General features: G+C 46.2%; 1 protein-coding gene across 1 annotated transcript; it reads left to right on the top strand.

Moving 5' to 3' along the window:
* Positions 1-7: 7 nt before the first annotated feature.
* Positions 8-19,854, top strand: TMEM169 (transmembrane protein 169). The gene is made up of 3 exons (XM_064165641.1): positions 8-129; positions 14,138-14,571; positions 15,971-19,854. The coding sequence occupies exons 2-3, from the start codon at positions 14,268-14,270 to the stop codon at positions 16,591-16,593; spliced, it is 927 nt and encodes a 308-aa protein (XP_064021711.1). The 5' UTR covers positions 8-129; positions 14,138-14,267; the 3' UTR covers positions 16,594-19,854.
* Positions 19,855-20,777: the final 923 nt, after the last annotated feature.

Here is a 20,777-nt window from a genome sequence, read left to right as displayed (position 1 = left end):
CCGAGCGCCGGCGAGCGGGTGGCGGCGGAGCGCTGCTGGCGGTGCCGGCCGTGCCCGGCAGCGCTGGGTCGCTTCTGCGTCCTGCGGCACGGCACAGCGCGACAGCGGGGCCCCGCGGGCGGCAGGCAGGTAAGCGGGGTGGTTATCCACGGCTCGGTAATACCCGGGCCAGTCCCTGCGGTGGAGGGACTGTTGGCCGCATAGGAGGGATCGATTCCTCAGGTCGTCTCTGCCTGCTGCAGCCTCGCAGCAACCCACCTAGCCCACATCCGTGGTCTCATCTGCTATAAAGGGAAGGGTTTTCCTATTTTCCTGTACCATCTCGGGTCACCTTCCACAGCGGCGCGGAGAGATGCCCTCGGGAGCTCGGGGCGTGGAGCCCCAGTCAGCAGAAGTCACTGTAGTGGTCTAAAGGTGCCGTAAATAGCAGAAAAAGCTGCTGGTGGTCTCCCGCCAGCGACCCGCGGATGGAGGAGCCTCTCCCTAGGCATGGACTTTGTCGGGAAGAGATCGTGAAAGCCGTGGTGATACCATTTACCGTGTCCTTGTGGTGCAGTTTTTTTCCACTTAAAATTGCCCTCAGTAAGGTCGGTATTGGCACAGGACAGCCAGAGCTATTTTCCTTTCTAGCACACAGTGAAGTCACAGAAGATCGTTGTCCATTGCAGGTGATTTTAGCCAGTGCTGATGTGCCAAGAGCCTGTGTGTGCATGTTCAGCATCTTTTCGGGCATCTCTTCTGTCTTTTTCAGTAGAAGAGATATTTGGAAGTGTATCTCAATTTAGTCCTATTAGTTTTGCCTTAGGGAAGGTGGCTAATGTGAGAAGTGAGAGAAAGACGTCTTTGAAAGACACATGCAAGCAACGTGGGAGAAACGTTGAGTCTGGTTTGGTTTTCTCATTTGTTAAATGGGTTGATTTTCTTTTCCCAAAGCATGTTCTGAGGTTTGAGACTTTAAATCAGAGACCATGGTAAGATAGCATCTTTACTCTGAAGCCGTATGTCTCAAAGGAAGTGGTATAACCATCTTGTAAGTGGAGAGAAGGAAAGCCATGGAGAAGTTAATGGTATGTCCAGACTCGTTCAGCAAAGGGTGACAGTACAGGAACGGACTTCTGCATGGTGACTTAGGCCGGTGAGGCAACCCTTAGACAAAGCTGCCTGCCAGCTGGGTAATTGTACTGCTCTCTGGAGGGAAAATGTGAAGCACGGTGGGTGACAATGAAAGAACTTCTGCAGCCCCCTTTAATTAGCTTCCACATCCACAGACTCCACAGATCCCCATCAACTGCCTTTGGCTACCCGACATATCCTAGGCAGGCCATACCAGAGTAATCATTAATTAATGCCAGGGAGAAGCACTCATCTGTGCTAATGAACTGGATCTTCCTATTCCAGCCTGCTTGCTGTCCTGACTGGGCCTGCAGACACCAAGGAAAAGCCTCTCTGTTCCTGGGACATGCTTTGTTTCAGTGTTCTTCCTACAGAGCACTGTCAAATTATTTTTCTTCCCTATCAGGATAAATTGCCTGGGTGGATTTTTTGGTGTGGTTTTGTTGTTGGGGTTCTGGAGGTTTTTTGGGGGGTGGTTTGGTTGTGTGACTTGTAAAAATGTCTTAACAGCCATAGAAAGGCCATAAATACAGGGCTAAGCACGTGAGTTAAGGTTCTGTGAGTGATGTGTGGGAGGAGAAAGGCATAAAGCTTACAAAGTAAGGAGGCAAGGAAAGGAGACATCCATTCCTTGGCATTCAGTGGGTGGCAGCCCCTACCGGCACATAATCAGTCCACAAAGAGCAGGGCTGCAGCGGCTCATGCTCGCAGATGCTTTCAGCAAGGCAATGCCTCTATTCACTGTTGTCTGTGTTGCCTTTAGAACCAAGGATTCCAAGTGTATCTCTGTGAATCAGTTTTACTCCAGTGGTTGAAATTAAATATTATTTACACTGAAAAGAAGAAAATACTGTTAACTAAAACCAGGTTTAATCTTCTCCTACGCTTGTATTTTCTTACTCACAAAGGAGTGCTCATTTTGTTCTATTGGTAGCATTAAAACATGTTGGTCTGTCACTACATGCGACCCTACTGGTAAATTCAGTGAGCAGAAGGCTCTTACATATTTACGTTATTTTGTAAGCTTAATATTCAGATTCTTAATTTGTATGTGTTAGAAAATAGTACCTGCTTAGACAGCTGATTTTGCTTTTCAGTATGTGTAAGCTTGTATTTGGAAAAAATAAATCTGTATTTAAACCCTTGGAGTCTGCATTTTCATTTCTTTTTGGAGTTAAAAGCCATCCAGTTTATTTTTTCCCCTGGTATATCTATCGCTTAAAGCATTATACATTCAAAAATCAGAATGGCACATGTAGGAAAAGGAATTCATTTATAATTGGAGTTTTGGTTGTTTTTTTTTCCTTAGTTGTCATCTCCTTCAGAGTTATGGTATTAGCATGCATCATTCTTCAACATCTACTTTTTTGTTTACAGACTGAAGAGGAGACTCTAGCTTTGCTGGTTTTGCAGCTCCCAGGATTTGTCTTGGCTTTGAACGAGCTAGTTCAGCCTGGAGAAAGCAATAGGAAACTCTGTGCTTTCAAAGGGCTGCTGATTTAGTGCTTTGCCAGCCTGTGGCTCAGCTATTCAGCTGATGACTCCTGCCAGTCCAGTCTTCTGCCATGCTTGAAAAATCCTGCCTTAACAATTCCTTATGGCCTGCTGTCCTCCAGGGGCCTCTGCCCTCCCCGAGCTTGTAATCCGTGTTGGCAAGGGGGAAAGTCTCCGGAGCTGTTAAATACCAACCTGATGTGAGAAAACAGATGGCTGCAAACAGAAACTTATGGGAGGTCCAGCCTCTGGGAGAGATAGCTCTGGGGGCAGCAGGCTCACAAGGAGCTGAGAGCAGAGGAGATTTAATGAAAAGCATCTCAGTATCAGAAATAAAACGTTACGGTCAAAGGTGATTTTTGACAGCTTTTGGCAGCTAACCTTCAGAACAACGTAGGCTTGCACTCCAGCAGTCCCTGCTTTTGCTGTCTCAGAACAGCCCCAGCCATAGATGCTCCAGCTTCCCGTCTTTCTTCTCTTGGAATACCAAATTGTATGAAGTGTAACAACAATCATTCCCTCCTCACCCTGGGTACAAGAGGTGCCTCAACTGACCCAAACCCAAATGAAAACTGGCATTGAGTTTCTCTCTCACTTCCTCTCTAGACCTTTCTGTGGTCACAAAAGGCTTCTTTGGAAATCCATTCTACTTTCACCTCCTGTCTGTGCATTCTCTCCTGTGCTGTTTCTTTATCACCATCTCCCAATGGCAAGTGAAAGTCTTTATGTTCTGTGGCTTCTGGTTTCCATGTCAGACCAGTTCCTGGTCAGTCCCAGGTGCTGGTTAGGCTCTAGGTGATTCATCTTTTTAGGGACTTGCCCTCTGTAAAAGTACTTTACTCTCAGTGGAACCTCTAAGGATTTCAGTCTTACTAGGAGATGATCAGGATTTTACTACCTTGCACCATTATCCCTAGGAATTGCATTCCAGTGATTAAAATAAATGCAGGACATACTGAAGAGAGACACCCACTCAAAGTTTGCAGTTGTGCAGGCTGTAGAATATCAGCATCCAACAGTTTCAACCTGGCACACAGGCAGATTTTCTAAATAATCACACATCCTGCTAATACACTGCTAATGATACTAGACCATTAACTTGTCTGCAATTGGGAGTGCTGCATTTTTAATATGCTGGCATCATGGATCTGCATCTGCACTTCCATCCAATCAGCAATCCCCTGAGCCAACTAATTCCTGCTGCTGGAGATCCTGTCTAAATATCTTAGGTAATGTTTACTGTGCAATGTATTAAGCAGTCCTGAATCACTCCCAGGGGAATCTTCCAGTTCTGGCTGTGCAGTTTGCCTCTTCAGCTCCTGGGCTGCAGTTGAGTGTAACTCAGAGAAAGCTCTGCTCTGAAGCCCCCACATATCTTGCCTAAGTAAGAACCACGGGATGTAATTTGGTGATTGTGTTTTTCAGATTAACCCTTTCCAGACTAAATTTACAAGTTACTGTGTTTTCCATTGGGCTGCATGCATGCAACTTTCTGCTCCCTAACTGTGGATATGTCTATGTGGTCTCTCTCATTTTGTCTGAGTAAAGCATTGGGGTGCTTGATCTTGTCAGCACAGAGCAGGGTAGGGAAGGAGAGGAGACAGATCTTCTGAGTAGGAAGAGAAGGAAAAAGAGCTTGAGATGCCAATACATGGTCCTAGTCTTCAGCTACTGTAAAGGTCAGGCTGGAGTTCAGCACGCAATAAAGCATCATGGTGAGAATGCTGCATGATTTCCAAAGGAAAGGAAATTAAGGTCTTGTAGTCCTTCACCAAAATAAGCAGCTGCCAGCTAGGTCTCTAGCTAACTAGGACTGGGCTATCTTGTGTTAGTACAGGCGCTTCACACACACCACTTCATGGCTCTGCAGCCTTTAGACAGCACTCCCAGTGATTGCTACTTGTGTGTGGGTACACAGTGGGCAATGGTTTTCCATGTCCTCTGGAAAGAGAGGTGAGTGGGCTCAAAACTTTCCATGTACTACATGATTGCCCAGTTGTTGCTGTCTCCTAGGTATCTGCTTGAATGCCTAGAGCAGGTATAACACCAGCTGGATGAGTGAAGCAAGCTCCTAGTGCGTCCTCCAATCCCATTTAAAATCAAGCATCCAAACTAAGGATTAAGGAACTACTATACCAATAAAAATAGATACTACATCTGATTCCAGCCTAAGGGCATGGCTTTGGAGGCACGTTGCTGGGCTCAAGTTGTTCAGACTGATTTTGTCTGGCTATTTGTATGGTAGAGTGTAATCCATCAGTGACATGGAGGGTAGGATAGGAATTTCCATGGCTACCTGCTGTTTCAAGGTACAAGGTGCCTTGCTTTGGCAAAAGTAGAATAGAGAGATAGAGTGGGTGGGGGGGAGCATCTCTCTATCAGGGGCATTTTTCTTCCTACAAGATTGAGGGACTGACTTAGCTTTGAAGTTTCAAAGCAGCCTGCATTGCCAAGTCATTCTTCTTTTAAAGCCTTAGTTCTCTGTAAAGGTTAGTGTGCACATGCCCTTCACTGACATTCTCACTGTAGTGTAATAAACACACAGAAGCAGATCTAATCCCTGTGGAGGCAGTGCGCAGCTTTCGAGTCCCTCGTCCGAATTCTTTCTTTTAGCAGTCTGGACAAAGAAGTTCACAGACAAGGGAGAAGCAGCACTTCAGGCTCTTGTTCTAAAAAACTGTGGACCTGTACAGTTTGAGGCATTTGGAAAGGCTGATATGCCAGGAAATTGATTAGGCACTTCATTTAATACACACTAAACATGGGCAGCTTTTCTTCTGTGCTGTTTCCCAACTTTCACTCATGCTGATCTACACAGCAGTTACTACTCTATGGCATTTGGAAACCTTATGTAACTGATTAATAAAATGGAGACTGTGTAAAATGTCCTTGCATTTTAAAAAATCCTTGGAAAATGTCATCCAGAAACAATTCAGTGATACTTAGAGGCACTTCTCTCCACTAATTGTTGTGTTGACTTGGCTGTATTTGCAGAAGACTGTCAGCAAGCATTTGGGTGTCTCAGTGAAGGACGGCAGCAAGAGCAAGGGGCCTGAGCCAGTCAGCATGGCACTGTGAGCCAGTGTACCCTAAACCCACACCTGACCAAGTCTGAACTTGCTTCAGCTGCAGCCTGGGTTACTTGCCCACTCCTCTCGTTGCTTTTAGCACCCTCTGCTCTGGAGGGCATAGGGCAGGGGAGCTCCATTAGCAAACACCCATTATGTTTTTGGTGTCACAAAGCATCTCACTGTGTTAGCTCAGGTGCTCAACGCCGTCCTGTGCTTTTGGCAGTCCAGCCTTAGGTCTGCTCAAATGCACACCTAGATCATGGTCATTTTTCTTGACTCATTCTTGAAGAAATGGAAGTGCTTAGAAGCTTGTGGATTAAGCAGAGAGAAAAAGACAGGATCTATGAGCTTTGCTGTTTGCTTTGTCCTGCCTTGCTGGGGTGGCACGGGCAGACGTTTCCCTTTGTGCCTCTTGCCATTGTCATACAGACATTTAATGCAGCCTTGCAATGGGCCACTGCCATGAGACGTAGCCTTTCCTTTTCTTAGCCTTTCCTCTAGGAGCAGCTGCCTGGTGAGCCCAATGAGGGATTCCATCTAGATGAAAAGAACATCTCATATTCTTTTAAAATGCAAAAGGGTTATTTTCAGTGAGGTAATTCTCCCTGTCAAGCTCACTGCAATCTGCACAGCCACAAGTACTGATAGGGAGGGGCTGTCCGTGCCTTTCCTTCCCTTCTAACATGTCATTTATCTAGCACAGCCTCGAGTATTTGCTAGATTCAAGTAACTGTGCAATCTCCTTCGAGCTATTTCACCATGACATAGGGACAGATGTTTCACCCTGTTTCAGCAGGGTATGGTGACGATGCCTATGTGAAAGATCGTGAGGAGTCATTTAGGTAACTAAAAGAGATGCAAAGCTGTTGAGGGAGCCCTGCTCTTCAGCCCTCTCTCAGCATAATGTCTAAAGCAAGTGTGCTTTCTTACCTCGGCCGTGCTGCATGTTTTTTAGAGTCTGAGGTCACATGTCCTGCGTCAGACCAGTGCATTGTGTCATAACATGACTGACTGGTGACTGGCTGAGTCCCTCTGACATAATCTATTTTCACATGTACAGCCTGCCAGCAGATAACCCCTTTAAAAATACTAGGGATTGGAAATAATCCTTAGGGCAGTGTACATCCTCAGAAACATGCACAAAATCTGAGGCAGGGTTGGGTGGAGAAGGGATTAGGAGTGGGGAGGCTATGGAGCAAAAGGAGCAGGCAAAGGAGAATCCATGAATGGGAAGCCCTCTTTCAAGGTGTGTCACTGGGGTGAATTTCAGCCTTATCTCTTCCCCGTGCTGGCTAACTCACAGTGCTTCTAAAGCACAGGTTGTTTTTTGTTTCTGCAGATATGACATGGATGAGGACAGTGCCAGTTCTTCTTATGTGTTGCACATTTTATGTGACCATGAAAATAAAAACCGATGTTTCTCACTGCTTAGTGTCTACATTTTGTCCTCTCTCGTCTGCTCTGCGCAGCCATAAGAATGCTACTTGTGCAGGGATGTAAGATCAAGGATTGTATTAGCTTGTGGGAAGGCTCTTCCTTCCTGTCTGCAATCAAATCAGATAATTTCTCTTCTGTTAACAGCAGAATCAAGCCCTGAAAACCAATGCAAAAAACTTCCTTTGACCTAAATGGTGCAAAGTCAAGCTCTTAGGCTCCTGTGCTGTGTGCCCAGGACTAATGCTGCCATGGGAGGTGTAAGCAGCTGTAGCTTTCCTGCACAGTAACAGAGGACTGTGCTTCTAAAAATTCCTCAACAGCGTGTTTCCACAGAGCTGCCTCCCCAGGCTCCATCTGTTTGCACACAGAGATTAACACAAAATTGTTTGGCTAATAAACTGTCCCCTGCCATCTCTGAGGTGTGGCCATTTCTTCGCTTTCCCTCCCATGGACACAGCCTCTGTGCTCCCACGTTGGAGACATCACTAATATGAGATGAGCAGCAGTTGCCATGTTTCAGCTCCACAGCAAGGTGCTGAAGGGATGAAGACGGTGCCGTATGGCTGAGAGTTGGTGCTATCGACAGGCTGGGTAATGCTGGGGAACAGCTGCCTTGACCTTACAGGACATAAAGAAAGGGGAAAATGGAAAACCAAGCATTGTTACACTTCTGTGCTTTTTGCAAGAGCCCACTTTTTTGTTCACAACCACAGAGGAAACATTCCCAGGAAAAAGGGGACTGGAGTGTGAACTTGTTTGATTCACCAGCATCCCTGCAGGATAAGAGGCTGATGGTGGTGGTTTGAGGTGCTTTCTACAGAAGGTCTGGACCAGGTGGCAGAAGGGTATCCCAGATGCTCAGCAGAAATAGACAAGAAAAGAATAAATATTTACGGTGAAAGCAGGCTCAAGACTTGAGGGATCTTTCTGATCTTTTGGTCTGACTGTTGCCCAGTCTAGAGAGCCTACCTACATTTATAACTCTGCTGGTCAAGTACTGGTGACCGAACCGCTGTCAAGATACCCAGTCCAGATTTGGAGGCTTCCAGTGATAGGGCAGCCCTCTGTGATGTCTATATGAAGTGATACCTACCCACTTTCTTAGAACACCTACCTAATGTCTACTCTAATGTCTGTCTCTCAGCTTTTTATCCTACTGCCGCTGCTGGATCACAGCTATCTCCTTCACCATGCTTTTGTTTCTGAGCTAGACAGATTCACATCAGATTTTACCTCCTTGTGCCTTAAACACAATTACCTGGGCTCTTCCACTTCCTTGTCCACAACAAAGGTGGCATGTCCCCAGCTGGCTATTTCCCCCCACACACTTCTTAGCTCAGGAGCAAGAAAAACAAGAAACTGAGTTGCCACCCCTTGATAACCCTGTGTTTTTGTCTAGTTCTGGTGATAGTTCACAGTGGCAGTAGCTGCTCTGCTGGAGTGGGAACAAATAACTTGGGGTTCATAGGCATCTTCTAGTCATTAGTCAGCATGCACTAGTGAGCACGAGAACTGGACACAGGTTACCAGTGACAGATTCCAAAGTGATGTCACCTTGTGCCTCCTAACACAGTCAGCTTTGGCATGGTGATTTGGGCTTTGACAGCACACCGAGGACTGGCATGAGCTTACTAGCTACCGTGACTTTCACCAAGGTTAACAAGGATAACCTTTAAAAAAGCAAAAAAAAAGGTCTAACCACAGACCTCTGCCTGAAGCCATTCCCTTTTCAGGGCAGTAGAGACTGGGCATGGAACAGTGAGGAACTTGGGGAATCCAATCCCAGATCATCTTCCACATCTCTGGACTTTTAGTACATCATCCCAGCAGTAATGTTTTTGGCTCCTCTGGAGCTTCAGGGGAATTTCACAGCTGTCTCGAGCTCATTAAGCTCAATTAGGTTATTTTAGGCCTTCACAGACGCCAAACATAAAGTTTTATTGATGATTCTCAGTGAAAAACATTAGAGAGTATTGTACCTCCTGAATGAATTTCCTACGGAAAGTAAATTTATTATTCCATGGAGTAAATTAATTCTATTTCACTGTAAATGCATCCCTAAAACACACTGAGTGCTATCTTACATGAATTCCAGTGGATGTGGAGAGACCTCAGAGCCCTGACAATGTTAACACATTAAGAGCTAGAGCTTGCTGTCTCTGAGGTCAGTGAGTGGTTGGCTTTGGGGTTAAAAGGAGCAAGTGGAAAGCAGTGTGCTGCCTTTCACTGTGAATGCTCTTGCATATCTCATTCGTCTTTTGTGGCATGCTGTTTCCAAGCACATATAAAGACCATGTTCCTCAGGCAGAAGTACAAATACATTGAGGAACTGTTTCTCATTAGCTCGTTTATGAGGCCTGTTTTGGGGGTGGAGGTGATGAGATGCTTTCCTGCATTCCCTGTTGATGTTGGGCTTTGGAATGGGAGGATACTACACAAGCTTGAACAACCTCTGCAGTTGCTTGGTACATCACACTGGAGTATATTCATCTTTACCGCCCTTTTTCATTCTTCTTTTCCCTGATCAACAGTGGAATATATAAATGAATTTGCTTCTAGATAGTTCTAAAGTGTTAAAACTTGGCACTGCAGTGATGGGAGAGTATTTGCTGTAAATACACTATTTTATAGAGCTGTTTCCCAGTATGTCTGCAATTTAGGCATAGCTTTTTGCAAGGCAGGTGTAAACTGAGATGGCAGTCTAAACAGTCTGTTCCCAGCCATGCTGCAGGACTAGCCAAGATATTCCCTGCCCAGTGGTTTAGAAGTGGTCCAGCCTCTGTGGTATGCCAAATCTCAATGGTTTAAATTCCAATTTATGTGTCTTCCCATCACCAGGGAAGATTTGTTCTCTGTGATGCAAAACATAACCTGAATTGCCGAGTTCTTCAAAACACATAGAGTCGACTGGCCACAGAGCTAGGTGTAAAGCTGATACAGTTAACAGGGAAGGGGGAGTGCGTGTGAATGCGTGAGGCAGAAGTAGCTGATGTGTGTGTGTGTGAATGCGTGAGGCAGAAGTAGCTGATGTGTGTGTGTGCGTGTGAATGCGTGAGGCAGAAGTAGCTGATGTGTGTGTGTGTGTGTGAATGCATGAGGCAGAAGTAGCTGATGTGGGTGTGTGTGTGTGAATGCGTGAGGCAGAAGTAGCTGATGTGTGTGTGTGTGAATGCGTGAGGCAGAAGTAGCTGATGTGTGTGTGTGCGTGTGAATGCGTGAGGCAGAAGTAGCTGATGTGTGTGTGTGCGTGTGAATGCGTGAGGCAGAAGTAGCTGATGTGTGTGAGTGCGTGTGAATGCGTGAGGCAGAAGTAGCTGATGTGTGTGTGCGTGTGAATGCGTGAGGCAGAAGTAGCTGATGTGTGTGTGTGTGTGTGTGAATGCGTGAGGCAGAAGTAGCTGATGTGTGTGTGTGTGTGTGAATGCGTGAGGCAGAAGTAGCTGATGTGTGTGTGTGTGTGTGTGAATGCGTGAGGCAGAAGTAGCTGATGTGTGTGTGTGTGTGAATGCGTGAGGCAGAAGTAGCTGATGTGTGTGTGTGTGTGTGTGTGTGAATGCGTGAGGCAGAAGTAGCTGATACATGTGTGTGTGTGTGTGAATGCGTGAGGCAGAAGTAGCTGATGTGTGTGTGTGTGTGAATGCGTGAGGCAGAAGTAGCTGATACATGTGTGTGTGTGTGAATGCGTGAGGCAGAAGTAGCTGATACATGTGTGTGTGTGTGTGTGTGAATGCGTGAGGCAGAAGTAGCTGATGTGTGTGTGTGTGTGTGAATGCGTGAGGCAGAAGTAGCTGATGTGTGTGTGTGTGTGTGTGAATGCGTGAGGCAGAAGTAGCTGATGTGTGTGTGTGTGTGTGTGAATGCGTGAGGCAGAAGTAGCTGATGTGTGTGTGTGTGTGAATGCGTGAGGCAGAAGTAGCTGATACATGTGTGTGTGTGTGTGTGTGAATGCGTGAGGCAGAAGTAGCTGATACATGTGTGTGTGTGTGTGAATGCGTGAGGCAGAAGTAGCTGATGTGTGTGTGTGTGTGAATGCGTGAGGCAGAAGTAGCTGATACATGTGTGTGTGTGTGAATGCGTGAGGCAGAAGTAGCTGATACATGTGTGTGTGTGTGTGTGTGAATGCGTGAGGCAGAAGTAGCTGATGTGTGTGTGTGTGTGTGAATGCGTGAGGCAGAAGTAGCTGATGTGTGTGTGTGAATGCGTGAGGCAGAAGTAGCTGATGTGTGTGTGTGCGTGTGAATGCGTGAGGCAGAAGTAGCTGATGTGTGTGTGTGAATGCGTGAGGCAGAAGTAGCTGATGTGTGTGTGTGTGTGTGAATGCGTGAGGCAGAAGTAGCTGATGTGTGTGTGTGCGTGTGTATGCGTGAGGCAGAAGTAGCTGATGTGTGTGTGTGCGTGTGTATGCGTGAGGCAGAAGTAGCTGATGTGTGTGTGTGTGTGTGAATGCGTGAGGCAGAAGTAGCTGATGTGTGTGTGTGTGTGTGTGTGTGAATGCGTGAGGCAGAAGTAGCTGATGTGTGTGTGTGTGTGTGAATGCGTGAGGCAGAAGTAGCTGATGTGTGTGTGTGAATGCGTGAGGCAGAAGTAGCTGATGTGTGTGTGTGCGTGTGAATGCGTGAGGCAGAAGTAGCTGATGTGTGTGTGTGAATGCGTGAGGCAGAAGTAGCTGATGTGTGTGTGTGTGTGTGAATGCGTGAGGCAGAAGTAGCTGATGTGTGTGTGTGCGTGTGTATGCGTGAGGCAGAAGTAGCTGATGTGTGTGTGCGTGTGAATGCGTGAGGCAGAAGTAGCTGATGTGTGTGTGTGTGTGTGTGAATGCGTGAGGCAGAAGTAGCTGATGTGTGTGTGTGTGTGTGAATGCGTGAGGCAGAAGTAGCTGATGTGTGTGTGTGTGTGTGTGTGTGAATGCGTGAGGCAGAAGTAGCTGATGTGTGTGTGTGTGTGTGTGAATGCGTGAGGCAGAAGTAGCTGATGTGTGTGTGTGTGTGTGAATGCGTGAGGCAGAAGTAGCTGATGTGTGTGTGTGTGTGTGTGTGAATGCGTGAGGCAGAAGTAGCTGATGTGTGTGTGTGTGTGTGAATGCGTGAGGCAGAAGTAGCTGATGTGTGTGTGTGTGTGTGTGAATGCGTGAGGCAGAAGTAGCTGATGTGTGTGTGTGTGTGCGTGTGAATGCGTGAGGCAGAAGTAGATGATGTGTGTGTGTGTGTGAATGCGTGAGGCAGAAGTAGCTGATGTGTGTGTGTGTGTGTGTGAATGCGTGAGGCAGAAGTAGCTGATGTGTGTGTGTGTGTGTGAATGCGTGAGGCAGAAGTAGCTGATGTGTGTGTGTGTGTGTGAATGCGTGAGGCAGAAGTAGCTGATGTGTGTGTGTGTGTGTGTGTGTGAATGCGTGAGGCAGAAGTAGCTGATGTGTGTGTGTGCGTGTGTATGTGTGAGGCAGAAGTAGCTGATGTGTGTGTGTGTGTGAATGCGTGAGGCAGAAGTAGCTGATGTGTGTGTGTGTGTGTGTGAATGCGTGAGGCAGAAGTAGCTGATGTGTGTGTGTGTGTGTGAATGCGTGAGGCAGAAGTAGCTGATGTGTGTGTGTGTGCGTGTGAATGCGTGAGGCAGAAGTAGCTGATGTGTGTGTGTGTGTGAATGCGTGAGGCAGAAGTAGCTGATGTGTGTGTGTGTGTGTGAATGCGTGAGGCAGAAGTAGCTGATGTGTGTGTGTGTTTGTGTGTGAATGTATGAGGTATAAATGAGGTGTGTGGGGGGGGCATAAATAGTCAGGGGTGTGAATGTATGAGGCATAAATAGTTGCCGTAAAGCTCTGGAAAAAAATTCAAAACAAACTAGCAAGATTTTACATCTGTGGGAGGGCCAGGAACATGCTGCCAAATCTCAAAATGCTCAACCCTTTCCCAGCATCTGTTCAAGCGAAACAACTGCCCCAGTGTTGTGGGGGCTATAAACTACCATAACTGTGTTCCTGAGTCTCCTGTTAAAGAGATGACACAGATACTAGGTAGAAGATTAATTACTGGCCACGTACATACTTATAAATGTTAATGCAAATGTTCAGCAGAGCTCTTTGGAGCTGCTAAAACATTCAGTGTATTCATATCAGTACCTGAACGCTTCATGAGCACTTGGCACAGTCAGTTTCTCAAATGTTGTGAAAACTGAGAGCCATTAATCCTGTGTCTTCTGTGTTCATGGAGCAGCATTCGTCTGCCTTTCTGCATGCTTAATTGTATGTTCTTTTTCACTCAGGCAGCCTTCCCACAGCTAACAGTGTGACTTGATATTGCTGGGTTTGGTTTTGGGTTTTTTTGGTGAAGAGTAAAAAAATGAGCCCTTTACAGCTGTTAAAAAGGTTTGTGAAGATTTGCGTTGTTTTCCCTGCACAATCAGAAGATTTTGCTGTGGTTTCCAGTTCCCTGCTGAAGTCATCATAATTGTAATCAAGCTGGATTTTTAAGGTTTGATGGCACTACGTAATGCATGAAACATCATTCATTCTGCCATAGTTTGATTGGTTTTTTGTAATACCCTTGCAGTGGGCATTCAACATGAGAAAGGCTGGCACAAACCTAAGTGTTGTAATGTCCTGCTGCAGTTATCTCTAACCTGAGCCAGCCCCTTAAATCAGTCAACTCCTTTTTTGCCTGTGGTTCCACTTCTGCATTCCTGTGCATGTGAGTCAAAACTATTGTCCTTTGTTTGCTTTCAGCATTGCGAAGGAATGTTCAATTCTCCCAGTAAGCTGCAGTTGTTTAATCTCTTCTTATAAATGTTAATACTCTTTTCCTTTTCCAGGAGCTTTGGTTTGTTACATTTAAAAGTAGAACCTGAGAACCAGGATTAGCTGACATTACAAAACATGTATCCATGTAATAAAATTGATGTTGGTGACAGTAATAAGGATCTTCAGATGACATTTAAACCAGGTGGAAGTAACACTTCACAGGAAAACTCTGGGAATATTTTTCTGCTTGGCAAAAAAAAAGAGAATTTTTCATCTTTGTCTCTCATTTTAGGCTGGGAATGGAGTGCATAGTTTGGATGTCAGCAGTGGGACATCTTACCAAACAAAGCATCCATGGGACCATTGTCTAATCATTGACTTCTAAGTGCAGGATCTGTTAGACTGGAAACAAGTGTTGCAAGATGCCAAGTGAAGTGCTTGAAAGCAGTAGTGAGCTAGAGGAGACAGTACAGAAGGAGAGCAAATCTGGAAGCCAGAGCCCTCACCGTGGCTCCATGAGAAGAGCTGTGGGAACCACTGTCACCTTTGACGGGGAAGCCACTGTGGACCGGAGGAAAAAGAAGAAGAAAGAGTCTCGTCCCGAGTCAATAATCGTGTATCGGTCGGAGAATGAGAATAAGGTGGAAGAGGAACAGGCAGATGAAGAAGGAGGGGAGAAGAGCTCTGAGGAAGGCTCCAAGTTCCTGGGTCAGTCCATGGCAGATGGTATGTATTCCTGGGAACATCCATTTTCTATAAACTTTATTTGATGCCAGTATACACTAAGGTCAAATGGAAGTGACTGTGGACTCGATCCTCTCCAAAGCTGTAGGAATTAAGAGCTTGAGTCCATATATGAATTCATTGCAGGCCAATTTCAAGTGTCCTCTGTAGTTCTTTGCATAGAGAGATAGGTTGTTGCCACCTTCTTAGTTTTAAATGTGTGTGATGGTTGGGGTTGATCCAGAATCTGAAGCCAGTGCTGCTGTGAGCAAGCCCCTGCCCATGCCTAGAACACTGCTTAAGTGAAAGGATAGAAGCAGATTGATTTAATAGCTGTACCTGTGAAGGGGAGTTTTACTCATTATCTAGGATTTGCTCTTGCCTTCTGTTGGCATATTCTCAGCACAGCTTCCTCTTTAACAGGGATTATTGGTCAAGTTCATCGTGGGGCATCTCGGAGCCACTTTCCCTTCTAATGTTTGTCCTGGATACCCTTACCGGGAGGAAGCGTGAGAGGCAAGACCTGAGCTCATCCTCTTGTGAGTCTGCAGTGCAGACTGAGAGGTGCTTAAACGTGAATGCGTGCTCCTGGTCCGTTAGCCACACTAGATTCCCCCCTGGTTCTAACCCCTATCCTCACACTTCATCTGCTGCCTTTGTATTTTTGTGGGCTACTCCAAACTTCTCAGCCCCCTTTTAAGAGTTTCAGAAGACCTCCTTCCAAGCTAGTTAGAAGTAAGACCAGGAATAAGCATATTTCATCCCCACAGAAGAATGTACGGCCACTGATGCAGCAACCATGCTAAACCACTTGGACACTAAGGCAGTCTGTTCATGGCTCTGATACACAACCCAATACTTTCCTGTTTGGTGCCTTTGTTGATCCCTCATTCTATGAGAGTTTGTAAGTGTTTTTCTAGACTGTGAAGATGAGTTTGGACTGAGATGCAGTGCAGGTGCAAAGTGAAGTACTAGCAGTTCAGGTGCAACTCCATGTGTGGTCATGCCTGTTCCAGAACAAGAGTCTTAGTCAGATTTGTCTAAATCAGGAGCAAGTCTGTGAGGCTGCCAGAGAAAACAGGCATCCCACGCTTGATTCCCTTGCTCTGTCTCACCTCTTCCTCGTTCGCTCCTGCAGCACTTTCCCTTCACATGCTGCCCCTAGCGCAGATGCTGTTTTCATCTCTTTTCTGACTTTTGTCTCCCAGAATTCCTGTCTTCAGCTTCATTGGCTCTTCCATTTTCCCCTGTGGTCATTCTTAATACTGCATGGCTTCTTGCAGTCCCCCCTTTATAATTCAGTATCGCTCCATATGCACTGTCTGATTGTCTGTGGGGAGTCACCCAAAATCCTCCACACAGAAAAGAAATCTAACGTGGGCGAGTTTGTTTGTGCTTGTAGGTGTCTGGAACACACCTTCAGACAGCCGATACGTCACCTTGACTGGAACAATCACCAGGGGAAAGAAGAAGGGTCAGATGGTGGATATCCATGTCACACTAACGGACAAAGAGCTGCAAGAACTGGCTAAGTCAAAGGAGCCTCCTAAAGAGGACGTACCTGAGAAGAAGAAGAAATGTAATATTGGGCTGGACAGAGGACCCCATATTGTCCTCTGGACCATCATCTGCCTCCCCATCATTTTTGTAGTGTCCTTTGTGGTTTCATTCTACTATGGAACCATTACATGGTACAACATCTTCTTGGTGTACAATGAAGAGAGGACCTTCTGGCACAAAATCACCTTTTGTCCTTTTTTGATCATCTTCTACCCATTTATAATTGTGGTGGTGTCTTTTTCCCTAGGCCTGTACTCAGCTGTGGTCCAGGTGGCGTGGTCTTTTGGGTACTGGTGGCATGCTGTCAGGGATATGGAGAAAGGCTTCTGTGGTTGGCTTTGCAGCAAGCTGGGTTTGGAAGATTGTTCTCCATACAGTATTGTTGAGCTGCTGGATTCTGACAATATCTCAGGTAGTCTCTCTGGCAAGGGCTCTGCACAGGGCATGGAGACCTCAGCAGTCTGAGCCTTCGTCCTGGCTGTTTTGGTCATATGTGAGTGGTTTTCACCTAGAAAGTAACATGCTGATTTTTTTAAATCTACATAAATATATATTTAAACACAAACTTAATGAATAAAATATTGGGCTGGGAGTGCTCTTTCAATGTCACAGAATGCAAGTGTGCTAGCTTCATGTGGTCTGGGTAGGGAGGTGCATGGCTCTCCAAAGTTTTGTCATCTGTTTTACCTAATCATAACTTCTGGGAATGGTGAGAAAATGCAAGTCTGGGGTCTCAGCCTGTTTGTGGAGTGGCAGAGACACATGCTGAAAAGTCCCCTTCTGTAACTTTGTTAGACTTTGCTTTTCAGGAGTAAGGCACAGCAGTAACCCACTGACCCAGTGAAAAGAAGTCTCTGCTCAGGGAATGCACATCAGGAGGCAGGGACCCGTTCAGAGATGAAGGCTAAATTCCAGTATGTCTGATGTTCCTTCAGTTTCCCCAGAAAGGGTCCATTTCCAAGTCTGTCTACAGTCTAAGCACTTAGACACTGTCAGAGTTTGACAGACAAGTGGAAGAGTTGTGCCCAGCCTTTCACTGGGAGAGGGCAGCATAGCCTCCAACAAAGGCAGACGAGCTCTGCGCTGAACTGAAATGCTTCTATATCACATGATAGAAGACTTAAGCCTTGCTCTGTAATGTGCTGCATGGGGACCTGACAGGCCTGTGACCAAGCACCCTCAGGTGACTGTAGGTGCACAGATAGGTGCTAGGGACAGACTTGCATAGGAAGGAACAGGCTATGGGAATTGTACCCAGTGTGAAGTGCAAACAGTTGCATTATAGGGAAGAAACACATGCTCTGAGGAAGGATGATCCTTTTGCATGTCACTGCAATGCAGGTGTAGACCAGCAGCTCTTGTATTTAGGGACATGGAGCTGAAGATGCTTGGGGTGGAAAGTCTCTTTCTGGTTTTCAAGTTGCACTCACAGAAGGGCTGCTGAACCTTCCCTTTGAGAACAGGGGCATCCCTGGCCCCGTCTGTTAGTGCCACTGCAAACTGCATTAGTGCCTCAGCTCTGGAAATCTGCATCCCACACACACTTCCTGGTTAATTATATGAAAGAGCAATGGATTATACATCCTCCTCCCCTCATGTCTCATTTTCATAATTGGTTTCCCTCCTTTTGGGATGTTGTATGGCATCTTAGTGGGCTCCCAGACCAGGCTGAGGTGGCCACCATAGGCTGGAGAGATTTTAATTGTCTCTTTTAAAACATTACTAGCAGAAAAGTTCTTTCCTGGGTTGACTGTTGGGGCTTTGGCCTAAGGAGGACATAAGGAAAATAAAAGAGAGGTATAATGAGCTCTAATGGGGGCTGAGTTATACATCTGAAACATGATGAGTTTTCTGAGTGCCCCACAATTTCAGCTGATGCTGCTAGAAAGTCTGGCTCAGCCCCAACCCGGAGGAGTCCCTTATCTGCATGCTGTGGGTAGGTAATTGGTAGCGTGCAGCCAGTTGGGCTGCGCAGTCACATGTGTCTGTAGGAGCATTGCACCTCCCCAGTCTCCCTACTGCAGGGGGAGCTGCTCTATTTTTAGGGTAGATAAGAGAAGATTTCAGAAGCTGGATTTCACAGGAACTACTGCTTTGTGCTGCATTTCAAGGATGAAATCAAGACTACCTGTTTAGGGCATCAGTTAACCAGGGACAAACAAATCCATCCTATCCTCTAGGCCTGACGATGAAAAATAAGTGAAGTCCCTACAGCATCCTTAGTCTGTCTCCTTCTTGGATGTCCAGCAAAGGCAGCCTCTGAGTGCTGACGTGAGAATTAGCAGTTTGGGTAGTGTACAAGTCAAATACCAAGAGCAGGCATGGCCTCAGACTTCACTGACAAAGCAGAGGTGTTCCCTGGGCACAGGTGCAGCCAGGCTGTGCTGTTTCCTGGTGCTCAGCTTTCAGTTTTTGCTGGCTAAAACTTTAAAGATAACAACAAGCTTCCAGGAAAACAAGCAAACAAACCCAGTAAAATACATCCCAACCGGTGAGGCAGTGGCAGGTAACAGACTGGAGTTCAAAGAGCCTGACGTACACCAGGGGCCAGTATAAGCAGTGCAATGCCTTTCGCAGGGCCGTTTCAATCAGAGCTTGATATGCTTCTGGATTCATGGGGAAGCTGAGGAAGTCAGGCCAGTGCTGGCAGTCTGTAGCTACCCAGCACAGCCGTTCTGCTGAATGCTCCTCTGCATGGAAGCTGGAGGGCAGGAAGAAGTGATGCTTAAGAAGCATTAACGGGAAAGCAGCCCTGCTGGCAAACGTGCTCACGCTTTGCCCGGAGGGACACTGCTGGCACGAAAGCAGTGCATTGTGTATCTCGGCCCCAGCACGCAGCAAACCCGTGGCTTCGGGGGAAGGATGGCTGGCCAGTGTGCACTGCTGCAGAGGGAGAAAACCCAATTCAGCAGTCACTGCTGTGCAGCAGCTGTTAAAGCTGATCGTCTGATAGGCTGGGGTCAGCCACACAATGAGCCTTCAGCTTGCAGAGGGCTCGAATGATAAATACGAGCTCCTTACAGAATACAACTGTGTGAAATGTCTGCTGAGCTGCAGGACTTGCTTTCAGGACTGCAAACAGCCTGCTAGAGTAGAGACAAAACTCAATCTGCCTCTTAGTGCTACAGAGACAGAAAGGAGCATCAGAAAAGTCAAAGTATCCTCCCCCTGCCATGGCAGCTTTGCTTCTGGGTTTGGAGGCCATCTTTTGAGGGATTTATGGGAACAATCCAATCCGTGGTTTTTACTTCTTTATATTTAACCAGGCTTGCCTCTGCTCCTACTGTCAGGCTGTTCTGCCTTGATTTTGGTGGGGGCTGGTTTAAGCTTGGGGTTAGTTCTGGTGCTACTTGTAAAAGTTCTATTCAAACTTTTCACAGAAAATTCTGGATAGTTTTCTCTCTTGTCTGTTATCCCTTGGAGCAGTTTACTGGCTGCAAAAATATGTAATCATTATCAACTGTCATAAGAGAAATAAAGCACAATGTTTTGTCTTGTTACACCCTTGCTTTCAGACACTCAAAAGTACTTTCTGCTTATGTGCCATTGTCAACCTGAGGGAACTCCAGTTATTCTGTTGAATGTGGCTTTGGCTGCTCTAGTCTGGATGTGGTTTTACTTTAAAGTAAAGACAGCATGTCTTTGGAGATTGTTATTTTGAATTGCATTCCCTTTTTCCACCCTTGCTGGCCTGTATGGAGAATAAAGATGTACATGGCTTTTGAAGAGTGTTCCTCTCAATGCTTCTGCTTGACTTTGTGTTAAAAACAGTGCTGTGAGATGGGCACAGCCATTCTACACTGCTCCTTGAGTACAAGTAATTGTTTTTAATAGCCACTTTATATGGACCTTTATGTGCCTACCCAGAGCTGTCAGATATCTGGGATTTGGGTTCTTTGGTTTTACTTTGTATTGCACAAATGAAAGCTTTTGATTTAATTCACTTACTATCTGCCTGGCCTTGGCTCTGAGGATGTGTATGGAGGGACACTCCTCCACACCAAAACAGGATGCATATTTAACTACAAAATATGGTCTGTGCGTCTGTGACATGCAGATGCTGTTTACAGCTGTGCTGGGAAGACTTCTTACAACGCCTAAGTGCTCCAGACATGTTCCTGGTAAGTCAAAGGAGAATACACCAATATCCTTTTCTGAGGTGTCTACACAGTAAATGACACCCTTGGTGTTCTCCCACACAATCTTACTGCTGTCTTAAGCTCCTGCTAGCACAGGGCAAACAGTTAATTGGCATTTTCTTTCTTCTACAATGGCAACGTGCACCTTTGGAAAACTCTTAGTCAGGGTCTAGGACTGCTTCAGTGTTACAGCTCTCTGAGTCAAAAGGCTACCTGGAGGTGACTACCTCAAAGTGGCAGTGTCATGTCCACCACAACAGCTGGAAATACCATGAAGGTACTTCTGTTGTGGTGCCTGCTGCAAAGGTTGCCACAGAACAGCATTCCCTGCATGGTGGATATATGCTGGGGATTGAAAGCACTCGGCTTCCTGCTGTGACAAGCTGAGATGAAAGTAATAGGCCCAGAAAATTAGCTCACAGGGCTTTGCAGTTCTCATCTCTGAAGTACAGGGTAATCATTTTACAAGATAGTGGTCAGCAGTGGGAGAGAGCTGTTGAAGTCTACTGC

This window comes from Pogoniulus pusillus, chromosome 2, assembly GCF_015220805.1.
Source record: "Pogoniulus pusillus isolate bPogPus1 chromosome 2, bPogPus1.pri, whole genome shotgun sequence".
Lineage (NCBI taxonomy): Eukaryota > Metazoa > Chordata > Aves > Piciformes > Lybiidae > Pogoniulus > Pogoniulus pusillus.
This window is presented reverse-complemented; position numbering and strand designations above follow the sequence as displayed.